General features: G+C 47.3%; 2 protein-coding genes across 3 annotated transcripts in view; one reads left to right on the plus strand and one right to left on the minus strand.

The window, feature by feature from the left end:
* The window catches only part of LOC123800251 (uncharacterized), a 24,742-nt gene extending 13,280 nt beyond the window's left edge, over window positions 1-11,462 (minus strand). Inside the window, exons 1-2 of the mRNA XM_087862451.1 lie at window positions 11,380-11,462; window positions 9,423-10,084 (exon numbers count right to left, since the gene is read on the minus strand). Coding sequence (XP_087718577.1) covers window positions 9,423-10,084; window positions 11,380-11,462 — 745 coding nt within the window. The remainder of the gene's footprint in view (window positions 1-9,422; window positions 10,085-11,379) is intronic.
* ENC1 (ectodermal-neural cortex 1) lies at window positions 9,513-21,834 on the plus strand. 2 transcript variants are annotated; one of them, XM_045809775.2, is made up of 3 exons: window positions 9,513-9,649; window positions 13,317-15,129; window positions 19,236-21,834. In XM_045809775.2, exon 2 carries the CDS (start codon window positions 13,330-13,332, stop codon window positions 15,097-15,099), a length of 1,770 nt encoding a protein of 589 aa, XP_045665731.1. In that variant the 5' UTR covers window positions 9,513-9,649; window positions 13,317-13,329; the 3' UTR covers window positions 15,100-15,129; window positions 19,236-21,834. The 2 variants fall into 2 exon arrangements, with proteins under 2 accessions (XP_045665731.1, XP_045665732.1); XM_045809776.2 differs by lacking the exon at window positions 9,513-9,649 and adding an exon at window positions 10,057-10,278.
* The last annotated feature ends 808 nt before the right edge of the window (window positions 21,835-22,642 follow it).

Here is a 22,642-nt window from a genome sequence, read left to right on the forward strand (position 1 = left end):
ATACTTAAGAAACGATGTCTGAACTAAAGTTAATAGAGAAAACGTGATTAGGACATTATTTTGCTTGTGAGTTGATGTACCAAACTCTAGTGGGTATAGTGTACCAGAACGAAAGAATGATCTAGGGAGACATTTAATCAACTATGGTTAAAGGGTAAAAATTGATTTAAAAAAACACTTAATTTTAATCAGTTGATTTCAGCTTCTCATTTGTCAAACCTTTATCAGACCTGTCAACACAAAGCCATACAAACTGAGCAATTCATTTCTTCTTTTCTTGTAAAGTTTACTGCATACGTGCCAGGTGTCTGAGGCTGGCATTCCAAGGGACAGAAAAGCAGAGACCCTAGTTAATCAGGAAAACAGAGGAGGCAGTGTAGGTCAGTGGTTAGGAACTCGACTCTGGTTGGGTAAAAACCACTTTGGGTTCTGGCTTCAACCATGAGATCTTCAGACTTCTAGTGTTGCCATGGGGATTAGACGAGATGGGTATATAGTGCTTAGCATCCAATAAGACTAAATACACGTGAGGGTTTCTAGTCATTCTTATTAGCTCCAAGACCAGCCCAGTGGACACATGCGTCCCTGTCCAGCAGCTTTGAGAACAACTTCTTCTTTTTTTTTTTTTTTAAAGATTTTATTTATTTATTTGACAGAGACAGTCAGTGAGAGAGGGAACATAGCAGGGGGAGTGGGAGAGGAAGAAGCAGGCTCATAGTGGAGGAGCCTGATGTGGGGCTCGATCCCATAACGCCGGGATCACGCCCTGAGCCTTGCCGCTGTGCCACCCAGGCGCCCCTGAGGACAACTTCTGTTAGTATTGTATGCATTGCCCAGCCCACGCTGAGGAGACAGATGGCTCAGTGGTGCCCTCGGCTGGCCAGTCTGTAGGGCACAGAAGTCACATTGCATTGTTGTGGACTGGCCAGACCTTGCATTATTACACTTGGCATTGCTCATTTGAGGCATAACCTTTATGGCTATGTAGCTAGCTGCTCTAAAGTTTCCACAAGGAGTTTCCACACCGTGTTCACTTTTTCTTTTTCAATATGTTGGGCCTTTTAAAAAAAAACAAACCTTTTTACTTAAAAAAAACGCCACTCTATTGAAGTGTGGTTGACAATACAAAAAACTGTACGGATTTCATGCATACAACTTGGTCAGTCTGGGGATAAGTATAGATCGGTGGAATCATCACCACACCTAGCCCATCAACATATCCATCACTTCCAAAAGTTTCCTCCCACCTTCTTTATTTATTATTATTATTGTGATGATAACTCTTTTTTTTTTTTTTTAAAAGATTTTATTTATTTATTCGACAGAGAGAGACAGCCAGCGAGAGAGGGAACACAAGCAGGGGGAGTGGGAGAGGAAGAAGCAGGCTCTTAGCGGAAGAGCCTGATGTGGGGCTCGATCCCAGAACTCCAGGATCACGCCCTGAGCCGAAGGCAGACGCTTAACCGCTGTGCCACCCAGGCGCCCCTGTGATGATAACTCTTAACACAAGACTCACCCTCTTGGCATAACACAATACAATGGCGTTATCTGTATAGTGACTATGCATACAGACCTCGAGGATTTATTCACCTTAAATTTTGTCACTCTTCTGTAATTAGTTCTTTATTGTAGCCAGAAGAGGGCACTGTTGCTTTACCCAAATTCTGCACTGTGGTCTGCAGGGCAATGCATCTGTGTTCTGTGCTACAGTGTCTCACTCCTGGCTTTGTTGGGGGCAGCAATTTCATTCCTTAGGAAACCAGCAGGGAAATAAAACAAAACAAAACCTTTTGTCTGTAGCAGGACATATATGAAAACTTGATACTCGACAAACTTTAAAAATTTTTGAAATCATGCAAAGTCATGCATGGGATTTTTAAAAATACACAAGTGCAACAGAGAAAATGCGTTCTTTGAAACTGATCAAGGTTTCAACTTGCTGAAACCACTGTCTGAAAAATTAGAGCTCAATTTGGCGTTCCTGCTCATTTTTGGCATCATAAGTGACCCGGAAAAGACATAGAAGAAATTGACGTGCAGTTTTGGGGAACTCTGGGATGTTTCCTCCTACTGTGGCAAAACTCATAATCTCCTGAAAAGAGAAGTCTTTGTTAAGAGCAAGGAGGGTGCAACGTTGACACTCACCCCCTGCTTCTGCCTATAAGGTTTGCCGTTTCCTTTCTTGGCGAATGCCATTAGGAGCCACTTTATCATTTTTAACAGGCCAGTTTTTAATGAGGCAATAATGGCTTTATTTATAATCCTTGGGTGAAAAATGGCAATTGAAGAAGACCATTTCACAACCCAGGCGGTCTGCATTCTCGTGGTTCTCTTCCAGACTAGCAGTCTAATAAGGGTGACCGAAATTGAGCTCTGCTTTGGCCTATGTTTATGTTCTTTCCCCCTACTCCTCTCAAGTTTCCCTATATGTGATTTCTTTCCATGGCTTCAGAGCTGGAACGAAGAGACATTCGAAATGCAAATACAAGTATATTGATGGCAAGCCAAGCCTACAACAGTGTAAAATCACAGTGTAGGGCTGAGAAAATCTAGTGGAACTGGAGAATATCCCCAGCACCAAGCATTAATATGATGCCTGTAAATCAGTATTTGCTGGGTGACTGACTGATCGGCTCAATGACACCACTAACTTCTGAAAATAATTGTGGGTGTGAAAACTGATAACTATTTGAGTGTACATGATTTTTTTTAAATGTTACCATTTCCTCCTGATATTTAAATATTTGCAGGTATCCTCAAATAAGGGAATAGCAAGTCTTTCGACTTTATTTGGGATTTTATAGTGAATGCTTTCCAAAATTATTCACGAGGCTAAAGGAAATTTGTGTACATGTGTGTATGTGAGTTTATACCCTCACCCATGCTATATTTTCAAAATCATGAGAAACAGTTGTGGGAACTTTAAGACAGCACGCTCAACAGCATTTCTCTGTTTTCATTCTTTCTTCATACTGGTCATGTTAACTTACAGCTGCTTGTTTTTTGTTGTTGTTTTTTCTTCCAGACTCCTGTCCCAGCTGAACTCGAGGCAGTGGGTAAAGTCTGTGCTCACAGAGGGCCATAAAATCCTTTTATTATTCATTTGAAGGTACAAGCTCTTGGACCACAAAGGTCCCTTCTTCTGGTCCCTTCTTCATGCCCAGGCATGCTCAGGGACTTGGCATTTTGCCCTGGAAGCAAGGCATATAGGCCAAACAAAACCCTCATTTTCACTGCTTGGAACAACGGTCAATTCTTTAATGTAATTACTTAGAACAAATTAAGAGTTTAGATCCAGGAGCCTTGGGGCACTCAAAGATTATGGAAAATAGGGGGGTGGGGAATAATTTAAGATGCCCCTGAGTTGTAAAAAGCCACACCCCACAGAGCCTAGTGTGATTCTGATATATATGAGAGAGTGCGTTTACCAAGTACACCCCACAAATTTTCAGGGCAGGAAAAAGTAGGAGCCTATATTCTATCCACGCTCTGTGTGGGCCAGGCTACCTTCTAAATATAGCTAGCTGCTTCTTTTTAAAATGTGTGGCTTCTTCAATACTTGTCCCTTTGCAGCAGCTTAGCTTCTTAAGGTAGTGGAGAGTAAAGAATAATTTCTCCATCATCAACTGAAGACCGACAGCCCCAGTAGAAAACATGAAGACGGTATCAATAAGAGATGGAAGGAGGCACAAAGGCAAATCCCATGAATCTGAGCTTTCATTGCACGTGCTGTCAGGTTCCTGGGTGTGCAAGAGGAGCAGAGCCTCAAACACAGACTGCAAACAGAGTCTGTAATTTCGTTCAAGTCAGGAAGTGTCCCGTAAGCCATTGCCACTGGGCAAATGTAGAAATAGGAACTTTGATACAGATTCAAGGCACTTTCATTTAGGAGGGTTAAGAGCACAGAGCTATAGGGTCGTAGGAATACCATTCTCCTTAAACAGCTTAGGAAGGAATCAGAAAGGCAGGTCCTAGGCAGCACTCACCACAAGCTGGGCACTGTTCTGTGTGCTTTACATATGCTAGTTTATTTAATCAGCAAAACAATGCTCCGAGCCAGGTGCTCATCTGACCTCACTAGGCGATCTGGGAAATTAAGGCACCAAGATGCTACAATGCTTGCCCCTCCAACACCCAGCTAGTGCGTGTAGAAGCGGAAATTCCAGATTGATTCTACTGCCCTTAACCATTTGACTGCTAAAAATCAGATACTATGTGGATCTAGAAAGACTGGAACTGAAATGCTAAATGTCATTACCTCCAAATGGCGGGTTTACAGTTAATTTTCTTGTACTTTTCTGTTCCCCCGCCCCCAAATTTCTACCGCGTATTGCTTTTATAATCAGAGAAAAAATAAGAAATGCTGCTTTAAAATTCTGACCCTTAAATCTATCACTGGGAAGATCACTGTGCTGAAGGGTACCGGAGTAGAAAAACCACACATAGCCCTGGTTGCTCTAGTCACTAACGACCAGACTTTACAGACTAACACCAAGGAGAAGTGACTCAGATGTATCCCTCGGCGGTCCTGGGGGCCGTCACTAAACCGTCTACCCCCTGCAATGTCACCTGGGGCCCTGCGAGGTGATGGACAGTGTCTCAAATGAAGAGTCCATTTTCCCGCTGTAACAACTCTGAATAGAGTTCAACAGGTTGGCTGGCTCAGCCCTCCAAGGACACAAATTCACGTTCACACACAACTTTCTATTAAAAGTCATAATACAGGGGAGCTGGGTGGCTCAGCCGGCTGAGTGACCTGACTCTGGGTTTTGGCTCAGGTTATTATCTCAGGGTCATGGGGTGAAGCCCCGGCTCAGCCTGGAGGCTGCTGCTAGAGCTTCTCTCCCTCTGCCCCTCTCCTCACATGGGGGCATGCGCACTCTCTCTCAAATGACTAGATCTTTAAAAAAAAATCATAATACAAAAGTCCATTGTATCTGTATAGATCAGCCATGAACAACGGAATTTGAAATTAAAAATACTACGGTCCAATGTAATTCACAAAATACAGGTAACACGTATAATGGATGTAGGAGGCCAACTGAAATTTTAAATATGACCATGTCAATTTTGGATACAATTTTAGGAATATTCTCAAGGTTTATCATAACAAATATTTAACATGAATACAGTTTAAAAGACATAAATGCAGAAGGCAGCAAATCAAAATTTAGGAAACTATCAGTTCAGACTTCTTGTTTGTTCCCAGAGAAAAACAACTGACTTATACAATGTTGATAGCTTCTCGTACTGACTACCTGACTCTTTAGTTTTCCTTGTCTTTTTAATAAATAGCCAGATTTAAAAAAAAAAAAAAAACTCCCCTTTTTGAAAGTAAGAGGCTTGCTGGTAGGAGCTGAGGTCTCATTTCTCTAGGTTTGTATCTCTGTCAAGGGAAAGTGTTGACGTGGGTACTGCGCCGAGTCCCTCAATTCCTTCCTCAAGTCCTTCAAGGACTTCTTCCCCCAGCTGCTGGGGGTGCTGGCAGCAGAAGGCACTCAGCCACCTGCCCTCTTCAGAACTGAGACCTCTGTGGAAGAGTGCTGCCTTGACCAAGCCCTGGTCCCTTCGCTGAGTGATGTACTCAGCAACCGGTTGACGCAGCCATATAGAACCCGGCCTTCTCGCTTCTACTGGGGACAACTCTGCAGGGTCATTTCCACTCCAGGGCTCACCATGGGCCACCCAAGGTCTCAGCTGAGACCGGATCCCAGCTAAACTCCCTTTGCCCATTCTGCTTCCTTCCCTCCCTCTCCTTCCACAGGTGTTGATCCCAGGACAAGCACAGCCAGGGGCTTCTGTCCATGGCTCAGTGTCCATTTTCCAGCACAAACTTGACACTGGGGGAGGAAGAGCATAAATCTCTGGTGAGCACTGGGCCCCTCTGCCACACTGATTCGACAGACCACAGCCATGAAGCCCTCTTAGAAATAACGTGAGGAAGGAAAGCAGTGCCATTTTCCTCACACAGATTCAGGAAGTGGATCAAAGAACAAAGAAGACACTTGGAAGACTGGCAGGGAACATGTCTGAAATTCGGGTGGGGCTTGGGGAAACCACAGGAGGCAGGATGGCAGCTGCTTAGCCCACTGTTTGGTCTAATCCCGAGCTGTCCTGTCCCTGGTACCAGGGTCGCACTGTGTTAATTAAATCATTCTCATTAATTCAGCCCGAGTGTAAATTAGGAAGGAATGAAGATAAATTAGGTTTGAAGGCAGCTAATACATTTAACCCCATGCTGCTTATTTTGCAGCCTAACAAAATAACGTTGTTAAGGGAGATAACAAGGCCAAAGCCTTGGGCTCAGCTTCTTAATAGCATTAAAAATGAGACCTTGGTTTGGTGTCACAAGGCAGAGGCGAAGACCAGCTCCCGGGGGCCTATGGGAATGGGCTAACATCTTGAGTCGGGCGGTGGTCACTGTACAACACAGAACCATAGCATTTCCTGACCTGTTTATGACTCAGACATCGACTATGTGTATGGTTGTCCGGTTGGATCACAGGCCTGTCTAGAGAGTTCTTCCTCTACACATCCACACTTGCTCACCTTCTCATCCTGGGAGCAGAGTGATAAGGATTACCTTTAGGGTTGGCTGAGAGGTGCTGCGGTAATAACAGTTTGAGTTGCTGTGGTCAGAAATAAGGTAACTTGCAAATCCCTTTCAGCTGTGAAATAAACATTAGAAAGGGCCCACAGGCCTGAAAGCTTGTCAGACATTGGTTCAAGCAAACCAGTGTGGTTTGTAGGAGGAGGTCACTGAAAGCACACACACATTTTCCCCCAAATGCAAGTTTAGTTCCTCTGTCTCTCAGCAGGAAAATGTTTTCCACTTTTACACCCTCCAGAAGCTAATTTCTTTCCCCTGCCTCCTGTTGCTTATCTCCCTGAGGCAGATGAAGCCAACGGTCACTGAACACAATTCAAGATCTCCCAAAGCTACGACTTTTTCCCCATCTCTTTCCTTGAAGCCCTGAGATGGCAACATTAGGGAGAAAAGACCAGGAAAATGGCATCCGTGGATGACAAGGACCCCCTGCCTGCTTAGCAGAGTCCTGGGCAAGGAGGAACAGATGCTGCTGTCCCCATGGTGAAGGACACTGCTGTTTCCAGGTGGGGAAGATGCAAGAGAAACAGACCGCCTGTTCCCAACTCAGTGGCTTCCTGTGACAAAACCGCCAGCCAACCAACGGAGCTGGGCACGTGTTTTACTTGTCGGCAGGATCATCTAGGTAAAGTGCCACGTAGATGTGCTAAGGGACCGAAGTAAGAAAGACTTCTCAGTGAGAAGTGTTATTTCTTCATTTAAACAGAACATTTCCCCAGAGGAGGACATTCCCATTTGGTCTTCCAAAGCAACGGGCTTACTTTGAGCGCACAAGGACAAGGCGCTTCTAGGAGGTGTCCTTGAGGTTGCTCTGCTGGGCTTCCTCCGCACCTTGCCACAGGCTACAGAAACAGGTTTCTAAAAGACAGATGTGTGCTAGCTGCACATTTCCACCTCCCTTCCTCTCAGCACCATCTCTGGCGTCTACAGCATTGCTATACGTTCTGTTTGGGTTTTTATCCACATCTCCTTCAGGAACAGGGTCGGCTTGCCCAGCTCCTCTCTTCACCTGGCGAACCCCCAGAATCGCTACACGTGATTCTTACTGTTAATGGATCCCGCTGTCTCTGGCTTTGTTAGGCAGTCTGGGGCTGAGAGTCCACATCAAAAATTAAAACATGAAACAGATCTGTAAAGGCTCACGGTGAGGCTGACGAGTTAATGCTAACAAAGGACTTCAGAGGGCACTGTCTTTCTTTGCTTGCACGGAGCGAAATTTCTCAGCGCATACCAGGAGGGACGGGGTAAAGACAAGTGTGGGTGGAATAAAGAACCGGCAGCCTTGGCTGAGGCAGCGTCTGGACACCGCAGCGCTAGGTGAAGCCCCCTCAGCCTAAACCATAAACCAATTCTGCATCTATGTTTAGAGGAAAGCGAGGAGGTGGGGGAGTTGGGGGAGTTGGGGAAGGGAGAAAACTCTTTGGTGGATCCCTACTCGAGCTGCAGAGCCCAGCCTCTGCTAAGTGGCCGTGTGATCTCGAGCTGGACAATCCCATCTACCTGGGCCTCACTTTCCTAACCTGCAAAACGGCTGGGACGGTGATCTCTGCAGTTCAGTCACAGATTTCATTCCAAATATCTAATAAAAACCAAACAAGCGTTAAATTTCGGTCCCAGTGGAAATACAGCCCTTAGTGCAAAGATCAATAATGGCTTTCGTCAAGAGCGATCGCCGTGCGAGACTATTTTTCGAACTGCCTTCCTTTCCCCCGGCACGCGGCGCTTCAAACCTGTGGGCTGGGTCATTTCTTTGCCGAACTCCTAACAAAACAGAGCGATAAAAGACAGGAAGGGCCCAGCCCGAGAGGGCGACTGAGGCTGTTATCTCAAGGGAAAGGGGGCGGCGTGGCAGCTCCTTTGAGCAGCTCGCTTTGAATCAAGCGCCGGCCGCGATTGGCTGCGAAGCACGTGGTGCGCGCCCCGCGGGACAGCGCTCGGGCTGCTGCTGCTCCCCGCCGCGTGGGGCAGAGTCCGGTCTCGGGTGCCGCACCCGCTGGGGTGGGGAGGTAGGACGCAGGCGAAACGCCAGGGGCTAGAGTCTGTCTGCCCCCCGCCAGCGAGAAACCCGATGTCCCCGCAAGGCCCAACCTGCAGTGTCCCCGCAGTGACCAGACTTGTGCCCCAGCCCTTGCCCCGCTCCCCGCTCCAGGTGTTCCGCCAAGGGCGCGTGCGGCGGACACCCGGCTCGCCCCCTCGCTCCCCTTTCCTGAGCATATCGCTGACTCCGGCATCGCGGAGCGCGCAGCCGGGCGCCTCCGCCGCCGAGGGTCCCTCAGCTCCGGGGCTGTCCTTTAACCGGGCTGGCTAGAGGCGCAGGCACTCCGACCCGGCCAAACTTGTTCTACTCGCCGCCCCTGAGGATTGCAGCTGCTAGTGGCTTTAGGCACGGCGTCCGCTTTGTCTCTCTCCACTCTCCGCAGCCCCCCTCCCCCGCTTCCTCTCTCAAATAACTCCCCCGACACGCTCTTCTCCAGCTCTTCCCCGTCGCCTCCTCCTCCCCTTCCTCCCCCTCCACCTCGGCGGGCGGCATTCACGCGCTTCCTCCCTCCTTCCCTTGGTGTCACTCCGCATCCGCACCCTCTCCTCCCTCCTCTCCCCTCCCCTCCCCTCCCGCCGCGCCGCTTATAGCCCGGCGCGCGGTCGCTGGGCGCAGACTGCTTGGGCAGCCAGAGAGGAGGCGGCGCGGCGGTGGCGCTGCGGAGACCGAGTCCAGACGCCAGGCGGCCGCCGGCGCGCACCAGCGCTTTCGAGTCCCCCCCCCGGAGTGCACAGCCAGCCTCCCTGCGCGGCGCCGGCAGCCGCAGGCTCGCCCTACCTTCCCGAGTCGCTCTCCGGGAGACGCTCTGCGGGTCGCGAGCGGAGTTCGCGGCGTGGGAGTCGCGAGGCGCTGTCCTCTCCCGGGCGGGCGCCCCATGCTCGCTCCTTTCGCCCAGGCAGTCGCCGCCGCTCCCCGGGGCTGAGACGTCCGCCTTGTCGCCTCCCGCCCGGTGACCTAGGCGAGAGAACCCAGCTGGTCGTGCGCTGACGCCGGTCGCGGCCGCCGTAAGTTTCCCCCGCCGCCCCGGACCTGTTGCGGCCGGCGCGGCTTGCCGGGGCCGCTTGGCCTGCGGGGGTGTGTTCGCCGGAGGCGTGCGTTCGCCCCGGAGGCCGGAACTCCGGCTTGGGCGGAGGTGGGGAAACTGTTCTTGGGGCGGAGACCTCGGTGGCAGCCGCTGCCCTCCCACAGCGTGCAGACGCTGGCCATCGCCGGAGGGATCTCCTCTGTCCGTCTCGCCGGCCCCCGGGCGAGCTGCTGGGGATCGGAGAGGCGAGGCGGGGTAGGACCAGTGTCCTTCCTCCGCCGAAAGCGGCGCTTCGCTGGGGGTGGCTGTCGCTCTGCCTCGCACTTGGCAGCCCCCAGGGCCGAGCGCCGGGGATTGTCGGCCCACGGTGCACGCTGCCCGGCACAGGGGAGCGCCGGGGCCGCGCGCACACACCCTTCACGAGGGCACGTTCCCTGCGGCGGAATGTCTGGCGAATGAATGAAAACTTCCTGAGAAATCCATTTCTTCTCCTGCAAGTATTTGGCCTTTGGTGTGACCTTAATGAGTTTCAAAGGATAGGAAGTGGTGGGCGTGGTGGAGACGAACCTTGAAACTTGTTCAGCGTGTAATTTCGTGTTGCCCTCACAGGTATGGTCCGCGTGTCGAAGAGCGGTTGCAAGTGTTAAAGAAAGCTGTATGGTCAGTTGGTTTTCTTGTTAACAGTGTCTTTCTAATGTCGTTCCATTGTTAGCAGTAAGGTAAATGGCCAAGAAAATCCGCCTAGTTTCTCCTATGAGTGCATTGAGACCAGGTTCAGAACCTAAGGAGGTGTGACGGGACGCAAAGTATTGGCAGCAGGGAGCTTGAGTGCGGAGCATTAAGTGAACTGAAGTTACTGTAACTAGAAGCCCTTTTGATGTTCACGGTAATAGCAGCCCTTTCGCCTTCTTTTTTGTAGGCACAGGTTAAGTATAAGTGTCCTCTTTTTTTTTTGGCTACTTACTTGGCATGCACATATTACTTCTCTGGGGGCTTAAAAAAATGCCGGAAGGGTGATTCATTTTATGTTGAAGGTGTGTTTTGTGACTGTATAAATGGCTTCTGCTGATATCTTGCTGTTTGCGGAATTTTAACCCAGAAAGTAGTCATTTCCCTTGGGTCTTTAAGTTTACCTTTTGAGCAAGTATTGCTGCAAGAATGTTGGATTTTGCCTGTGACATGCTTTTCCATCTGGACGGTATCCAAGCTGACAGGCTAGCCTCTTCCTTCTGGTTTTGTGCACCAACCTGGAAAAGGCAGGAGCATCAGCACAGGAGGCGTAGTGATGCAGATCCTGTATCCTAAGGTCTTCTAAACAAACTGTTGTCTCAAGTGTAAGCCTCCTTGTGAATGCTGTTTTACCCTGTCTGGAATCTAATGCTCAGGGAAGCACGGTCTGGGCCCCGGTGTGGTTCCCACTCAGGGTGCAGGCACTTTGGTGTCATGTACCTTGTGCGGGGAGCCTCATTCTTCAGCTGGAGGTGTGTTCACTCTCAGCTTGAGAGAAGGCAGCTTTTGAGGGTGCCTTGGAAGCATTGGCTTAAAAAAGAAAGCAGAACTACTCATTTGCAATGTTTGTAAGTTTCTATATAAGGCATCAGAGTATTCATAGCATCTTTTGAGGTTTAAGCTTAAAATCTTCCTCCAAGTACTTAAGATTGAATGTACTAACTCACAACTCCAGCAGCAGAGCATCGGGAATGCTAATACATGTTCTGCGGCTTTGGAGACTTGGTGCACTCACATAGTGTGGAGTTGGGTGGTTCTCCAGAGCCCTGGGCGTTGGTTCCCATGGGCTGGACTGTAGAGGCTTTACTTGAGGTAGGAAGGGTGACGGGGGCGCTCCTCACCTTTGTCTGCGGGGCTCCTCACCATTTGTCCTATCCTAGAGTTGCTGTGGACACTCATGTTGTCTTCCCAACACCAGAGCCCTAGAACATTGTTACTTACTTTCTTTCACTAAGCCATGATGACCGCTAGTGAAAAGTTACATTCCAAAACTAAAAGAAAACAAGTTGCATCGCCTAATGGGATGTGGCCAGCGTGTCACAGGCACAGATGGCACCTGCCTTTGTTGTGTGCTGTGCTACAGCTGGTCAGGAAGTGCTGCTTGGGAGCTAGCCTGTGAATCTGTGGGAAATCACTCGTTTGTGTTTATTAGTAATTGCTGCAATATAAATTAAAAAAATAAAAATCTGACCAGTTAAGGAAACGAGGAGTCGGTAGGTTTCAGCTGCCTGTGAAAACTAGCTGTTCTGTGTTTGGAACAGATGCTGTAACTTACACAGTTGTTTACCCTCCTGGCATAAACAGCTTCCCTAGGAATCCTTTGACAGGCAGGTCCTTGAAGGCTTCATTCTTTTGAAGTAGCAGAAGGGAGAGGGTTAAAAAAAAAAAAGAGAGAGAGAGAAGCATGTGATTTAGTTTTTGAAGATAGGTGATAGATATGTCCTATGTCTTTAACCTACAGTTTACTTACTGAAGAAAGCCAAAGACAGCATTAGGTTGTGCTATAATTTCAATAATATAGAGGAAAGTACTTTGGTCAGCAAATAAATTCTAGGGTGGCCCTAAATTAACAATGGCTGGCAACACACACACACACAGACTCACATAGGTGTGAGTGCTTTTGATTTACATAAAGCTGGGTTTGCACTTTGAACTCCTTCCATGCACATGCCGGTGTCTGCAGGTACACAGGAATGGTCCTGAGGATGCACTTTTGAATCAAAAGAGAGGGATGGATAGATCCTTTGTTCTTGGAACTGGTTTTCCAAGAATTGATAAAAAGCAGGAAGAACAGAAAAACAATAGTGATGAGTGCGCTACTCAAAATATTCTTCCTTTTATGTGTGCAAATCCTCATTTTGGAAGCTGTCCAGAGCAGGAAAGATGCATGGCGATTGTGGCCAGGATCTGTTCTGTGTTTTCACAAAAGCCTGCTGACCAATATGTGGTAAGGTTTATATCGGTGCTCTTTGAGGACCCTGGCGTGGTAGAACTGTCTGTTTAGAAATTGTTTGTAACATTTTAATAAGGATCTGATCATGGAAGAAGTTGGCCTAAGCCTATGATTTTAAGGTTACATTGCCCATTTACTGTGATACACTGGGACTGGATCTTACCAAAGGAATTCTTAATGGAATTAATTAGTAGGTATTTGTTTTACACATGGCTTTATGTTGCATGGGGCATAAAAGCTGGTGCCCGTCCCGGCGTTACGAGAGCTGGAAGCCCAGCATTTTAACTGGCCTGCAGTGAATCAGCTGGACAAGGGCAGGGAGCTGTGAGAGTGAGACCTCCCTCGTCTTGGGTTTTGCTGGCTTACATTCGCAAGGACTTCAGTATCCTGAAAGTTGGCAGTCAGGTTTTCCAAGATGAACCTGCTTGCAAGCAGTGATTTTTTTTTTTTTTTGAACAGTGTTCAAATAGCTGAACAGTGTTCCAGTGAATGCCTTTCCTTATAGGTGGTTGTCTCTGACTTTGTACAGGCGCAGGCTATCCATTATTCCAAGCAGTAGGCGGCAAGGCTAACGGCAAAGTGTTCTGTTTTCTCTGTTCACAACGATTTGTTTTGCTTTGTTCTGCTGTTCTGAACATCAGGAGCATCACGTTCAATGGTTTGTTTTGTTTTGTTTTTGTTGTAGGAGTGGAAACAAAATGTCAGTCAGTGTGCATGAGAACCGCAAGTCCAGGGCCAGCAGTGGCTCCATTAACATCTATCTGTTTCACAAGTCTTCCTACGCCGACAGCGTCCTCACGCACTTGAATCTTTTACGCCAGCAGCGCCTCTTCACCGATGTCCTTCTCCACGCTGGGAATAGGACCTTCCCCTGTCACCGGGCAGTGCTGGCCGCATGCAGCCGCTACTTTGAAGCCATGTTCAGTGGTGGCCTGAAAGAGAGCCAGGACAGTGAAGTCAACTTCGACAACTCCATCCACCCAGAGGTTTTGGAGCTGCTTCTTGACTATGCGTACTCCTCCCGGGTCATCATTAATGAAGAAAATGCAGAATCACTTCTGGAAGCTGGCGACATGCTGGAGTTTCAGGACATCCGGGATGCGTGTGCAGAGTTCCTAGAGAAGAATCTGCATCCCACCAACTGCCTGGGCATGCTGCTGCTCTCCGATGCCCACCAGTGCACTAAGCTGTACGAACTCTCCTGGAGAATGTGTCTCAGCAATTTCCAGACCATCAGGAAGAACGAAGATTTCCTCCAGCTGCCCCAGGACATGGTAGTGCAGCTCTTGTCCAGCGAGGAGCTGGAGACAGAAGATGAAAGGCTTGTGTACGAGTCTGCAATTAACTGGATCAGCTATGACCTGAAGAAGCGCTATTGCTACCTCCCAGAGCTGTTGCAGACAGTGAGGCTGGCTCTGCTGCCAGCCATTTATCTCATGGAGAATGTGGCCATGGAGGAACTCATTACCAAGCAGAGAAAGAGCAAGGAGATTGTGGAAGAGGCCATCAGGTGCAAACTAAAAATCCTGCAGAACGACGGCGTGGTAACCAGCCTCTGTGCCCGGCCTCGGAAGACCGGCCACGCTCTCTTCCTCTTGGGAGGGCAGACCTTCATGTGTGACAAGCTGTATCTGGTAGACCAGAAGGCCAAAGAAATAATTCCCAAGGCTGACATCCCCAGCCCAAGAAAAGAGTTCAGTGCGTGTGCAATTGGCTGCAAAGTATACATTACTGGGGGGCGGGGCTCTGAAAATGGAGTCTCAAAAGATGTCTGGGTTTATGATACCCTGCATGAAGAGTGGTCCAAAGCCGCCCCCATGTTGGTGGCCAGGTTCGGCCATGGCTCAGCTGAACTGAAGCACTGTCTGTACGTGGTCGGGGGGCACACAGCCGCCACAGGCTGCCTCCCAGCCTCCCCCTCAGTCTCTCTAAAGCAAGTAGAACACTATGACCCCACAACCAACAAATGGACCATGGTGGCCCCCCTCCGAGAAGGCGTTAGCAACGCTGCAGTAGTGAGTGCCAAACTCAAGTTGTTTGCTTTCGGAGGTACCAGCGTCAGTCATGACAAGCTCCCGAAGGTTCAGTGTTATGATCAGTGTGAAAACAGGTGGACGGTACCAGCCACCTGTCCCCAGCCCTGGCGTTACACAGCAGCAGCGGTGCTGGGTAACCAGATTTTTATTATGGGGGGAGATACGGAGTTCTCTGCCTGCTCTGCTTACAAATTCAACAGTGAGACTTATCAGTGGACCAAGGTGGGAGACGTGACAGCAAAGCGCATGAGCTGCCACGCTGTGGCCTCCGGAAACAAGCTCTACGTGGTTGGAGGGTACTTCGGCATTCAGCGCTGCAAAACTTTGGACTGTTATGACCCGACGTTAGACGTGTGGAACAGCATCACCACGGTCCCGTACTCGCTGATTCCTACTGCGTTTGTCAGCACCTGGAAGCATCTGCCTTCTTAAACAGTACACCTTCAAGAAGCTGAGCGTGAGGTGAGAAGTCAGGGTGGCTGTAAGTATGCACGCGCGTAAGCTAGCTGTGCAAGTTCCCGTGGAACCTGAGACGGGATCGATGTAGCTCGTCCTGTAGAAGCAGGGCTACAGAAACCATTAAAGAGAATTTGCACCCCAGACCTGAAAGCACTTGTGTTGACCACAGCTGCCACTCCCCACCCATAAGAGAAGCCAGCGGTTCTCAGCCTTGACTGACCTCCCATTCCCCCAAAGAGCTTTTCAGAAATGGCCCATCCCAGAGATCTGATTTCATGTGGTCCGGGTGGGTCCCAGGCAGCAGGATTTTTAGAAGGTTTTCTAGTGATGCTGATCGACAGCCGGGTTGAGAACCCCTGCCCTGGGTTTAATAATGCCAACTCATGTTTACTGAGCCCTGCCTGGAGTGGGGCCGTGTGTCTCACATGGGTCATTTCATGTGATCCTGACATCGACCTCGTGAGATATTATTACTAGAGCATTTTAGAGACGAAAACCACGGATGCACATGGAGGTTAAGTCAGTTGCCCAAGGTCCTAGAGCTTTGTAGGTGGAAGAGTTAGTCCAGAAATCAACTCAGGCACTCTGGTTCCGGAGAGAGAGCACTTGAGCACCATGCTGAACGGCTACTTAAGAAACCTGAGCTTCATATTTGTCTCACCCCAGGAGATATTTGTTGATACGCAAATTTAGATCCCTCAAACCCTTTCTGGAATGAAGTAGGGTGTAAAAAACGGAATCCTTAAGTTTATTCCTAGTTTGTTCCCTCCCAAATTATTTATTGCTTATTTAAAAATTTTTCCTCGGGAGAAAAAAAATAACCCCTTTTAGGGCATTTATTAACTTCAGAGGGAAGTCAAGGTCTGTCCTTGTAAAAGGCTGCACCTGTGTTGTATAAACTTGTCAGATACGTGGCACGCTGAGCCATCTCGACGGCCTTCCACTGCAGCCTTTCAGAGTTAATCAGACAGGCTGACCCTATTGTCAGAGCTAACAAAAGTTGTCTTTCTGTGTCATATATCTGAGTCCATAACAGTCGTCTTGTGTACTTAAGAGTATATAATACTCTTGGCTCAAATAATTAATAGGCCTACACAGTTCAGTGTTCATGAAGCTAATGGCCGCTTTGCTGCCCTTAAGCATCTTTAGCATTGGCCCCAGGAACCACTTAAGCTTGTCTGAGTGTAGCACGGAGCACGTGGAATGTGTTGATTTGTTTTGGTAAATCATGGGCTTATTACTAATAATAAGAGAGTAAAATTAAAACTCGGCTTTGGAGGAAGTACAATGAAAACTAACTCATTACCTGGAGACTTTTGGCTCTGTTTTCCCTAGTTTGTTTCACACTTTTGAAGAGGACTTGCAGAGGGAAAAAAGGAAATCTGGGGGGTCTTTGTGAGCTAAGCAAAGAGGGATTTTTGACTTCTTTGTCTTTTCTTTCCACCGTTCTTACAGCTCATTTTGAAACACCGCTAAAATTGGCCTGAATCTTTTTTGTTTTTTCATTGGTTCAGTTGTCTCCTCCCGCCTCTAACAGTTGGTACGGCTCTTAGTAACAGAACATAACCTTGGAATGAAACTCCTTCAGAGGAGCGAGAACAGTGAGAAACCTCTGTGGGGAGCGACTGGGCTGACAGCGTCCCATACCAAACTGGTTTTTGCAGCCTTGCTGGCATCTCAGTAATCCTGAGTAAACACATGCTCTGAACGTGGTTATTTCATCTGCGATATGCATGCATGACTCACCTCTCAAGCAGGTTTAAAGAACCTTCTGGGCGAAAGCATCAATTAAGAGCACACGAAGTTCGGTGTTAGTCCAAAACTGACTCTATTTGCATAGGAGAGCCAGAAAAATTGCCAGTTTTGGTGGCGGGACCTCAAAATGGTGAGTGGTAGACGGGCTGGTGTCTTTGGGGCAAGGTAAGGAGGCAGAGGCAGGAAGAGACCACGTGTGCATTCTGGTTCCGGGTTCAAAGCTGTGGACTCTGGACCTTTCTGTACTTCAGATCCCTCCTTTGCCCAATGACTGATTTGAATTTGGCCTCTCCGAGCTCTGTCCCCAGTCAGACTTGGGCGAACTGATAAATGAAGGGGGAAAAGAGGAGAAAGATACCTTGCCCAGCGTCTGGCCGATATGAAGTGTTCAATGCTCTGAGGTTCCTTTCCTCCTTCAATTGAGACCTCAGCCAACCACGGAATTAGCTTTGTGTGTGGCAGGAAAGTGAGGCTTCTTTGATTATTATCTGCTTGTATCTTTACTCTTCGTTTTTGGTGCCTTCTCTCGCAGCCCAGAGTATATTGGCAAACGCTTGAATTCGCCCTATCCCGGGTGTTTGAGCCTAATCACATACTTCCAGTCCCTGGGAACCAAGCACATAAAGTGTTAGGTCACATGGGAAACACCAACCACCTCCCCGCCCTTGGTGCCACCCCCCAGAGTGGAGCACGGAACAGCGGAATTGGACAGGGCCAGGTTCGCCTTCCGAAAGGGCCGTGAGGGCCTGATCAAAGCCACTCTTGCGGTTTCTGATAGGGAGCATGTTGGTTTAAATTTCTAAAGTTTTCTACACACGAGATAGTGCTAAAACACTTGAGTTGAATGGAATGACTTTAAAAGAGGTGCTGTGCAGGTATCAGCCCTCAGCTGCAGAAACTTCCGGGACATCTCTTTGATCTCCAAACGTAGGTGCTAACCAAATTAATACAGTGTTAACAGGAAGTTTCCCTAGGTCTAAAAGCTCATTCACCGGGGGGATTTTAACTGTCTCCTGCTGCTCTTTCAGTGGTGGGAAGGACAAAAAGGAAATTACTTTTGATTACTCTCCCATTTTCTTGGCTCTGTGTGGCCCCAGCCGGACAGCACTCGGATCTCAGTGTGCTTTGTTTCTTCCCTTTTCAGAGTCTTTCTTTCTTTCTTTCTTTCTTTCTTTCTCTTTCTTTCTTTCTTTCTTTCTTTCTTTCTTTCTTTCTTTCTTTCTTTCTTTCTTTCTTTCTCTGTTTGAGTATGCACCATCATGAAATTTCATATTATTACAATTACAAAATACATTCTTTTGGCCTCGTGTTGATATAGAGGTTACCGGGAGGTGGGGGTGGGAGGATGACACCAGTCTAAGGAATGCCTTGAAAGCCTGAATCATGTTATGAAGCTGCCAAAAGAAACAGCTCATGAAATGAATCCGACTTCTGAACACACAAAAGTGAGAAGAATTCAATGCAAGTAACGAGCAGCCCCTCCTGAATTCCCTTTGTCTCCACTTAGAGTTATAGCAGCAGGGATGAGATTCCTACACTAGGCTGGAAACGTGCTCTATGAACAGTTAGGGTGAGTGTTGGAGAGACAAAAGCCGTCTGCAAGATTTCCCTGCGTCAAAGTAGACGTGCGGGCTGGGAATGGTGGGTCGTGTGGGGAAACACCAGCTCCCGTGAAATGTGCCGGCTTTGTGGTTCCGGCACCTTGAATTTATATTCACGCTTGACGTCGGTGGATTCTGCAGATAATAAGTGCATACCATAGCTGGCGTCCCCCAAGTGCGGACTGATGAACTGGGAGAATAAACTCCAGCCTTGGGCTGTGGAGGCCTGAAATGTTGTCGTGTGAAAGGAAGCGAGACTGATTTCTGCCATAATGAATAGCAGAGATGCATTTCAATAAGAGGATTAATATGTCTGCCTTCTATATGGTGAATAAATTGAATTTGGAATCCTTTATGGTAAATGGGCCAAGGAGGGTTTGCACAGGAATCTTTTTTGACCCTCTGGTGAACGCTTCACAGTGGCTCTGTTTAGCCATGGAGATGAAGTTTGAATGTTAGAAGCAGAAGGTGGCAATTTATAGCAGCGCCTAGACGTAGAAGTTTGCATTTGCACGTGTACGGGTTGAAGCTGTAGTAAAGAAACGAAGACTTTTCTTTGGACACCATCATTTCTGTCGAGCCAGTCGTGTGTATCTGTGCACGCACATGGATGCACTTAATCTTTGCACACTTGCTACTGAACATGTAATTAAGACTTTTAGAAGCAATAATGACCAGCTCTGTCCCGATATTAATTTTCTTTTTTTAGATTTCGAGGCTACTAACGAGAATCTTTTTTTCTCCCTGTTTTAGCTCGCTCCATCACTTGGTGAGACAAAATGAGATTTCTGCTTTGGAGAGGCCAAATTTAATGAAGAGAGAGAAAAGAAAAAGGACAAGAAGTTGCTACAAGACTCCAATACAATGCACTGCACCTTGTAAATTCTCTAACTGGACATGAAGGAGGGGGTGGGGGAGGGGGTGGGATTTTCAGTGCAAGTAGCACATGGTTTAAATATGAATGAATGAACCTGTGATCTAGTCCTTGTCTTGTAATTGTGGATTAATGTCAGCGTTAATCAGCCCCTCAAAGGGAGAGAAAAGCCGGCCCTTTTCCCTTGCTGTACCATATTCAGCATTTGATTTCCATGGGCTCCACCATTTATGTGTAAAATTTGAAATGGTTGTCACCTCTCTGAGGAGCAAGCTTGAAGCCTCCGCACCAGCTGCTGTTGGAGATTGAAAGCCCAACTGTGGGGCCAGGAGGGAAGCTGGCTTGGCCGGCTGCAAAGTGAGGACCACTGGACTCTCCACTAATCTCTGAGGGGTTGTGCTCCCAGGAAGGTTCTGAACAATGGGGACATTGTTGGTAGGCGTTTGGTAGATGTTCTTTTCTATTTATAAGTGACTTTAAACTTTCCCTTGGCTGTTAAGAAATTTGTTATAGATTTAGCTATTTATTGTTTGATGCCTGCATGCTGAAACAGTGCTTACGATTGTCTTCACGTGTATGGATGTGTGTGTATGGTTGTATGTTTTGCACAGTTTTGTGGCTGTTGTGAAGTGCTTTGCTGCACAAAAATGAAAACTTGGGAGTTACAATTTGGTGTATAACTAGAGGGTGGGTTGGGAAGGGGGGATTTTGTAAATGTCAAGACAGGGAAGGAGTACAAGACAGAAACAAATAACATCGTAGAGGTAGAGAAAGCATGGAGATCACTTCTTAGATTCACTAACTTTTAATGGGGTTCCATGGGCTCTGGTCACGCTGATGGCTCGTGGGGTGAGGGAAGGCTTCACTACCCTGTTGCTTCCCATCTGAGTCACCTACTTCAATCTCAGCTACTGAAATTTGGAAAGGACCAAGTCACTTTGCAGTTTTTTTCTTTGTGTAATATCCTGAAATCCTGGAAAATTCTGTGGAATAGTTCTGTATATAGGGCACAGGTTAAAGGCATTGTCCAAAGTTTATTTATTTATTTATTACCCTGTGAGAAGGCTTTGCCACACCCACAGTTAACAGGAAAAAGCTGAGTTGTCACAGACGTAATATAAATTAATTCACTCGCCAGATTTGCTTGACCTGGTGGATTCATTGTTCTCTCTTCTTGATGTACGATTTAGCAAGTGTTAGCAATTCTCCAAGACCATATTCACATGGGTACAGCGTATACTTTAGTGCTTACCCTTGGGTAAGTCTCTAAAAAAGAACTCTTTGGTGCACAGAAGTGACACATTGGGCCAGGAAACACCAAAGAATGATGAGCAGTGGCCCCTGTTGAGAGGTTTTCCGGGATCGTTGGGAATCTGTTGTGAATACATTCTTTGCTAGTTCCAGTGCTTGTTTACTAACCGTGTGCCGTGATACGTATTAGTGCTAGACTCAATTAGGTGCTTGCTCAGAGGTGTCTGGGGAAGACCAGAGTTTGCAACTCGCACCACTTTCATCGACGTTTCTCACATTACTGTAGTTTAGAAAATAGGGCTTAAGACTGATAACAACCTTTTACATTGTGAGTGTGTTTGCATTGTCTAGTGACAGATAAATCCTTAACATTTCTCTTTACCTGAATACTTTAGACTAATCGTACATGTCCGTTCGTGCCATGAATAAGTGGGCTAGAGTTGGACCGAAATAAATGAGCCATTGGAATAAAAGCATCACAATACTTTTCCAGCAGTCAGTTGCTCGCTCCTAGATGTGTTCTAAGCAATGCAAATGTCTGATTGTACGCTGGCGGCATAGCGGTGGCGTTACATTGTAGCAGCTCGGCTCTCTAGTTTATGATGCAAATCTGCAGAGATGTGTGTGTCACTGCGCGACTTCTGAAAGCAGGATGAATTTTCTGCAGCTGTTTCAAAGTTGTGGTCTGTCCTTGAATCCTCTATTAATTACTGTGTGTGAGCCAGAGGGAGCCGTGGTCAGGGTGGGCCCCCAGCCTGCAGGGAACTTTCTGGACTCCCGCTCTTTGAATTGATGTAGGCATTCGGGCTCACTACTTGACCATTCTCACCCTGTGAAACGTCCCCACTTTGAAGCAAATACAATTCACAGCACAGTGCACACAAAAACCTTGGCATAAGACAGAGAAGGTTCTTCTTATTCTGTGGACTGGTTGCTGTGGAAACGGATAACAAAGGGCAGCCTTCCACTTCTGGTATAATTGTGTAGCCCCCTTTTCTCTGGGCTTGACACCTGTCTGAATAAGAGTGATTAGAGCTGAATAATATCCCTCTCTTGGCTATTGACTATGTGGTTCACGTACACAACTCTGTGTAAGTTGAAGTAAAGTGTTCATGTTCATATGTGCTTGTTTGCTACTACTACATTTTTGAGGTTTTGTAAAACTGTTATTTTTTTTTCACAATGTGAAACTGAAGGTCAAATAAATTATTAGAGATTTTCTCTTCATTGTGTGTGTGTGTGTCTTTATTTTAATACAACATAATTTAATCTACCGAAAACTGGTGCCTTTTCTAGTTTAATGAAAGTGAGGATCATTTCAGATATTTTCTGAATGTGTTTATTTCACCATTGAGTCAGAGAGATTCAGGAAAGTGGTTTTGCGTGTTTGAATAATTAAAATTTTGGCCATGTAGGATATTTCCTTAAGCAGTGCCGAACACCCCAATTCTGGGTTATTCATAGCTTATGATATAAAAGGTCACGTACCATGCGATGGTAAGACAGCATAGGTGATACACAGAAAGAATTTCGTTTTTAGCGTCCTTCTGTGGGTTATATTTTGACAGGAAAGCTGTGAGAGAAGAGGCTGGAGTTGAGTCCCCTTTTCACCTGACATGCTTTAGAAAACATTAAAATAAGAGGGAATATATGCATGTTATTTCCCTGTAATGGCACAGAAAACCACAAGTTTAACCCCTCTGATATATTTAGCTTCCTCCAAGTTGAAAGCCACTGTCCCTGCCGGCTCAGGGTAAAGACTGAGGAAGCTCCTCATCCCCACCCCTGTGATCATTTCCTGTCACAATAAGATGCTCTTTTATCACTTGGGTTGGGCCCCTTGCTGTTTTAATGTGTAGAGCAATGTCAGGCATAATCTTTTTCTTTGGATAGAAAATAAATACTACCTAATTAGAACTCTAGGAGAGCCCACAAGCAGGCAGAATGCAATTACAGCCTTTGGACTTTGACCAAAATGCCAGAGCAGATGCCTCAGGTTTTACAGAAGGATCACGCAATTCTGTGCTGGGTGATT

This window comes from Ursus americanus, chromosome 5, assembly GCF_024610735.1.
Source record: "Ursus americanus isolate L20-20 chromosome 5, mUrsAme1.1.p, whole genome shotgun sequence".
Lineage (NCBI taxonomy): Eukaryota > Metazoa > Chordata > Mammalia > Carnivora > Ursidae > Ursus > Ursus americanus.

What these genes read in the sequence shown, in the direction of transcription:
- ENC1 (XM_045809775.2), top strand. Translation starts at nt 13,330, where the DNA reads ATGTCAGTCAGTGTGCATGAGAACCGCAAGTCCAGGGCCAGCAGTGGC.